At 40.8% G+C, this 7,500-nt stretch overlaps 1 protein-coding gene across 1 annotated transcript in view; it reads right to left on the minus strand.

The window, feature by feature from the left end:
• The window catches only part of LOC123506355 (prominin-1-like), a 120,007-nt gene that overhangs the window by 34,730 nt on the left and 77,777 nt on the right, over positions 1-7,500 (minus strand). The window contains 3 exon segments of the mRNA XM_045258384.1: positions 676-728; positions 731-795; positions 4,754-5,051. Coding sequence (XP_045114319.1) covers positions 676-728; positions 731-795; positions 4,754-5,051 — 416 coding nt within the window.

The following is a 7,500-nucleotide window of genomic DNA, read 5'->3' on the forward strand; positions in this document are numbered from 1 at the left end:
GTAAATTTGATAGCTGTACACAGGTAAGGCTTCTGACAGTGACTCTACAGTGAACGTTAACCCCCTTCATTACTGGGTCACATTTTTACCTTGAGATTTGTGTACGATTAGACCATTCTATTGACATTAGGAAGGGTCTATGGAGCTCTAAAGATTAATGGCCAGAATCTTCACTATTTTAATCCCTTGAGTACTGGGTCACATTTTTATCTTGAGTTTTCTGTATGATAAGACCATTTTATTGACATGAAGAAGGGTCTATGGAGCTCAAAAGATTAATGGCCAGTCTTCACTATTTTAATCCCTTCAGTACTGGGTCACATTTTTATCTTGAGTTTTGTGTATGATTAGACCATTTTCTTGAGATTAGGAAGGTCTATGGAGGTCAAAAGATTAATGGCCAGAGTCTTCACTATCTTAACCCCTTCAATACTGGTTCACATTTTTATCTTGAGTTTTGTGTATGATTAGACCATTTTCTTCACATTAGGAAGGTCTATGGAGGTCAAAAGATTAATGGCCAGAGTCTTCACTATTTTAATCCCCCACATATGTTTCTGAAGCTCTGTAAAATCACCACATTGTAAGGAGAATGAATATGGAAACGCGTCCTGATACTGAAGGGGTTAATGAGACGTGTACGCAGGTAACACAGGTAAGACAGGTAACACTCACGTTGTCTGTGTTGTTGAAGAAGAGCTTGGTGTCGTGCACGGAGACTGACCACTTTTGGGTAGGCTCTGCACGCCCTCCTCCATGCGGGTGTTGGACACGAAAGAACACACTAACCCCAGCCTGCAGGAGACGCAACAACAGGAATATCATTAGTAAAAGAAGAAGGTACGTCATTATCATTACGCAACAGGTTACAGTCATCATTATTAGTAGGAAAATAAGATGAGGCGCAGATTAGGATATGTACGAAATTAGTATAAACCAGAATCAACAACAGTATTAGTACGGAACAGAAGGAGAAAGACCATGAGTTATTATTATCGAGGGAAAGAAGATTACACTCATCATTACTGGTATGAAAATAGGACGAGGTGCGAACAAAATTAGTACAAAACAAGAGATACAGTGCTAGGAAAACCAGGAAACACAACATTAGTAAGGAACAGAAGGAACAAACATTATTAAGAAGGAAGGCAGGTCATTAATATTAAGAATAGTAAGGGTTCATTCATTATTATTAGTAGGATAAGTACAATAAAAAAAAAGTACAAAACAGGAGGTACTAAGAAAACCAGGAGACACAACAGTATTAGTACGGAATGGAAAGAACAAATATCAGTAAGGAAGGCAGGTCATTAATATTAAGAAAAGGTGCATTCGTTAGTATTAGTAGGATAAGATACAATAAAAAATAGTACAAAACAGGAAGTACTGAAAAAAAAAAAAAAAAAACCAGGAGACACAACAGCAGTATTAGTATGGAAAATAAGGAACAAATATTACTAAGAAAGGTATGTCATTACTATTACGGAATACAAGGTTACAGTTATCATTAGTAGTAGGGAAAAGGTGAAGGTACAAAAGTAGTACAAAACACGAGGTACTAGGAAAACCATGAGACACAACAGTAATATTAGCAATGAAGAGAAGGAAACAAATATTACTTAAAGAGAAGGCACGTCACTAATATTACGAAGTAGGTTACAGTTATCATTATTAGTGTGAAATAGGTGAAGGTACAGGTGAGGTTAGGTAAAGTACAAAATTATTACTCTAAAACAGGAAATGCTGGAAAAAAAACGAAAAAAAACGTGATGATTATACTGTCACCATCAAGATCACCACCACTTCTCCGTTACTCGTGCAACATTTCACCAGCTTCACCACCGCCATCACCATCAGTAAGGCACTTCCCCCAGCCATCACCGCCTCCATCACCATCACTCTAACTTTGCTACACAACTTCAAACACTACGACCTAACATCCGATACTTAACTACTACTACCACCACCACCACCACCACTACTTTTACTACTACTATTACAACTACAACAACAACTACTACTACTACTACTACTACTACTACTACTACTACTACTACTACTACTGCTGCTGCTGCTGCTGCTGCTGCTGCTGCTACTGCTGCTGCTGCTGCTACTGCTGCTGCTGCTGCTGCTGCTGCTGCTGCTGCTGCTGCTGCTGCTGCTACTACTACTACTACTACTACTACTACTACTACTACTACTACTACAATTACTACTACTACTACAATTACTACTACTACTACTACTACTACTACTACTACTGCTACTACTACTAAAAATAACAACAATGACAACTTCCAAAAAATACATAACAATAATTTAATATACTAAAAATCTACAACTGTACCACAAACTAATAAATTCTCTCCTTCACCTTCTCCTCTCTCTCTCTCTCTCTCTCTCTCTCTCTCTCTCTCTCTCTCCATTGAAGACAAAGCCCGAGGGAAAGTTTATCGGGAGAGTGAAGAGTTTAATTACTAAGAGAGAGAGAGAGAGAGAGAGAGAGAGAGAGAGAGAGAGAGAGAGAGAGAGAGAGAGAGAGAGAGAGAGAGAGAAATTTAATCAAGCAAATGAAGATAAACTGTACAAGGAAAACACATAGATTAACAACTTTTTAACATGAGATAGAGACAGAAATAGACAGACAGACAGACAGACAGACAGCGAGACAGACAGACAGACAGACAAAACACACACTAAAGCTTCAAGTGATTCAGCCTCTCCCTCCTCTCCTCCCTCCCTTCATTTCGTCCCAGTCTCCACCTCATCCACTCCTCATCCTCCTCCTCCTCCTCCTCCTCCTCCTCCTCCTTCCCACGCACCGTCTCCAGTCACTCGTGCATCAAGAATTGTTTATTTATCCACCAAAACTCTCTCTCTCTCTCTCTCTCTCTCTCTCTCTCTCTCTCTCTCTCTCTCTCAATCAGGTCTTCTAGTAGTTTTTAGCAGAGAGAGAGAGAGAGAGAGAGAGAGAGAGAGAGAGAGAGAGAGAGAGAGAGAGAGAGAGAGAGAGAGTTTTGGTGGATAAATAAAGCAATCTAGTAACAGTCTTAATCGTGGCTGTAAGGAAAAAAAAAACGCATTGATGACTAAAAAATGTTTTAAAAATGCTTTGTAATGGCTATAATAAAGTTCACTGAGCCGCTCCCAAACATAGACAGGCAGAAGTTCGAAGGGAAAGGTCAATGAGAGTTCGTACATACATAAAAAGTCACCCGCAACGTTAACACAGGTGGTGAAGTTAATGCCGCGGTGGTGAAGAGGTGAAAGGTGAGCTGTGTGTCATGTCAGTAATGCCACTCAACGCTCTGTTCTCTTTAATTCCTTCCCCTGCTACACTAACAGCCTTTCCCTAACCCTTGTCAGTGTCTATTATCAGTGTTTTTCTCTCTTTCTCTTTGTTTGTCTGTCTGTCTGTCTGTCTGTCTGTCTGTCTGTCTGTCTGTCTCTCTCTCTCTCTCTCTCTCTCTCTCTCTCATCTACTTCCTTACACATAAAAATCCCTTCTCTTAACACACACACACACACACACACAAGGGAACACAGAAGTAACACAAGATAACACAAAATTTCACCTATTACCTAACATACGAGCATAAGAACCGCTTCCAGTCTAACTAACACCACGCAACACAAGATAACACTGACTTTTACTGACCCTCTAACATATGATCTCTTCCTCTAATACGCTCGGAAACAAAAAAAAAAAAATAACGATCCCATAACTCTCTCTCTCTCTCTCTCTCTCTCTCTCTGACGTCAACTGAGGGAGTGAAGGAAGAGTCGCAGGAGAGACGCAAAATCACAATAACAACGATAACAATAAGACTTCCAAGCGTGACACAAATTTTAATCCACTTTTCCTCTAACACAACAAGTCACAGAATCACAACAACAATGACAACAAGAACACTTCCAGGTGTGACAACAGCTAATCTAGTATCCCTGTAACACAAAACAACACAGCAATACTCACAGAATCACAACAACGATAAGACTTTCCCCCCAGTGACAACACAAATTTTAGTCGTCTCCCTGTAACACAAAAACAACCACAAGATTCACAGAAACACAACAATGATAACATGAACACTTCCCGGCGTGGCAACACAAACTTCAATCTAGTCCCTCTAAACACAACACAACAATACTCACAGAATCAAAACAACAAGACTTCCTCAGGTGACAACACAAATCTTAATCTAATCCCCATGCAACACAAAAAACAATACTCAGAAACACAACAACAATAGCAAGACTTCCTCGCGTGACAACACAAATCTTAATCTAATCCCCATGCAACACAAAAAACAATACTCAGAAACACAACAACAATAGCAAGACTTCCTCGCGTGACAACACAAATCTTAATCTAATCCCCATGCAACACAAAAAACAATACTCATAGAAACACAACAACAATAGCAAGACTTCCTCGCGTGACAACACAAATCTTAATCTAATCCCCATGCAACACAAAAAACAATACTCATAGAAACACAACAACAATAGCAAGACTTCCTCGCGTGACAGCACAAATCTTAATCCAGTCTCCCTGCAATACAACCCAACAATACTCACAGAAACACAACAACACAGATGATATCCCCGAGTAACAACAACACAACACTTAATCTAGTCGCCCTGTAACACAACACAACAAAAACAAAATCACAACAACAATGACAACGAGAGGACTTCCCAGCATGACAACACTTAATTTAGTCCCCCTCAAACACAACACAATACTCACAGAATGACAACAACAATGATGGCGAGAAGAGTTCCAAGTGTGGCTCTTTTGCACGGGTCCCTCTTCTTATCATAATGCGGTTCCTGAGCTCCACAGCGCCCGGCACAGCGGCAGCAGGCGAAGAAGAGGCCAGCGAGGGGCATCACTACTACTATGAGGGCCCCCAGCACCACCAGCGCCACCAGGCCGATGTAGTGGATCAAAAGGACGTCCCAGTTTGCCTCCAGTTCTGACACGATGCGCATCCCTTGTTTCTTGTCCAGATCCACCTGCTGTAGTTCCTGAGCCACGAGTGATTCTGCAAAGAAGAGGATTGTGGGTAGCGTGAGTGTGTGAGGCAAAAGGATGTGTCTGATACGAGTAGGTTGTGTGTGTTTTTTTTTTTTTTTTTTTTAGTTTAGTCTTACTTTTAATTTTACGTGATGGATAAGTTAGTTTTTTTTTTTTTTATCCGTGGATGGAGAAATTGGTAAGAAATGGATGAGATGCGTAGAAAAAAAAAAGAAATGGTGAAGATTGATAAGGAATGGCTGAGAAAAATTTGGTCTTATTTTTTAATGTTACGTGATATGAAAGATATTTTTTTCCCTTTTTTCTTTAATCCGTGGATGGAGAATTGGGTAAGAAATGGATGAGATGCGTAAGAAAAAAAAGAAGAAATGGTGTAGATTGATATGGCTGAGAAAAAGAATAGGAAAGAAAAACGAATGAAAGAGGTGAAAAACTAACAAACAGCGAGAGAAAGCTATTTTGAGAGAATTTATCATAAGAAAATTAATTAGACGTATAAGAATGAAAAGTGAATAGCGGCTGGGTTAAAAACAGATGAAGATAGATAGAAACAGGCTAAACAATTGCAAATAAACACTATAACAATCAACCAGTTACCTTAGCTTACCCAGAAACACAAAATGAATTAGATTAAAGCAACGAAACGAGACAAGAGGAGAGAGAGACAAAGACGAGGACGAGAGGAAGATTAGGAAGAGGAGGAGGAGGAGGAGGAGGACAGGTGAAAAACAGTGAGCGTGGGTCAGGAGTGAGGAGAGAACGAGGTGTGGTGGGCAAGGACGAAGTATTAAGTTGCGGCAGAGGGGAACAAGCGAGGGGACCGTGTGAAAAGGGAAGACTATGTGGGAAGACGAGGGGAAACTGAGGGACAAATGTTGGGTGAGTTTTTCCTGCAGTTTGGAGAGGAAAAAAAAAGCAAAAGAGGAAAACAACCAGGAGGAGGAAGGGCGAGACACGAAGATTACAAACGCAAATGAATACAAAGGAAAACAACAAAATATCACCGTTTGTATAAGGATTCTAAGCTAACTGCCAGTGGAGGAGATAGGATAGCAAAGTAGAAGGTTCCTCCCCCTCGGTATCAACGTGTACTTAGTGATGGAGGAGGAGGAGGAGGAGGAGGAGGAAAGAAGAAGAAGAAGAAGAAGAAGAAGAAGAAGAAGAAGAAGAAGAAGAAGAAGAAGAAGAAGAAGAAGAAGAAGAAGAAGAAGAAGAAGAAGAAGAAGAAGAAGAAGAAGATGATGATGATGATGATGATGATGATGATGATGATGATGATGATGATGATGATGATGATGATGAAGAAGAAGAAGAAGAAGAAGAAGAAGAAGAAGAAGAAGAAGAAGAAGAAGAAGAGGAAGACGAGAAGGAAGCAAAAAAATAAATAAATAATAAGGAAGCAGGAAACAAGAATAGGAAGAAAAGTATAACAACGAAAAGCTAAACAGAGGAAATACGAAGACGAAAAATAAGAAGAGAAGAAGGAAGAGGAAGGCGAAAAGAAAACAAAAGAACCAGAAACAAATAAATATAAACAAAAAAGAAAAAATAAACAAGGAAGAAGATGAAAACAAAAAAAGGACAAGAATTTAAAGGGGAAAAACAAACTACGATAAAAAAGAGGGGAAAAATGAGGGGAAAAAAGGGTCCAGGCGTCAGGTAAAGTGGAGACAGGTGACCACAGACAGGTGGGCGGATAACAGGTAAACAAGACACGTGTGATGGAAGGTGAGAGGGAGAGAGGGAGAGGGAGAGGGAGAGGGAGAGGGGAGGATGGAGGGAAGGGCGTGGCGAAGGGACAATGGAGGAAAGGAGAGATATTGGAGAAGGGACATTGGAGAGAACATTGCACGAGGAGGAGGAGGAGGAGGAGGAGGAGGAGGAGGAGGAGGAGGAGGAGAAGGAGAAGGAATATCTGAAAGAGAAGATATATTGGAGGAGTCGAGGGTCATTTTGGAGAGAGGAAAGGACATTGCAAGGAGAAGGAGGAGGAGGAGGAGGAGGAGGAGGAGGAGGAGGAGGAGGAGGAGGAGGAGGAGGAGGAGGAGAGAGAGAGAGAGAGAGAGAGAGAGAGAGAGAGAGAGAGAGAGAGAGAGAGAGAGAGAGAGAGAGAGAGAGAGTGTAAAGGACATTTAGAAAAGGGTCAAGGAGAATTTTCAAGATAAATGGCAATGGAGAGAGAGAGAGAGAGAGAGAGAGAGAGAGAGAGAGAGAGAGAGAGAGAGAGAGAGAGAGAGAGAGAGAGAGAGAGAGAGAGACGGTCAGTCAGTCAGTAGTGCATGAGAAAAAAAATAAAGAATAAAAACTTGAAAACGTGACATAATTCAGGGGGAACTATTTAATAACCGGTTAAACTTGTTGGCTGACGAGGAATACAAAGGAAGGAACAGACAGCAACAGCCCTACTGGGCCTAACGAGGCTGTCTGTGTGCCTATGCTACCACTACAGATGCTAT

The sequence above is a fragment of the Portunus trituberculatus genome, chromosome 19 (assembly GCF_017591435.1).
Source record: "Portunus trituberculatus isolate SZX2019 chromosome 19, ASM1759143v1, whole genome shotgun sequence".
NCBI classification, from domain to species: Eukaryota; Metazoa; Arthropoda; class Malacostraca; order Decapoda; family Portunidae; genus Portunus; species Portunus trituberculatus.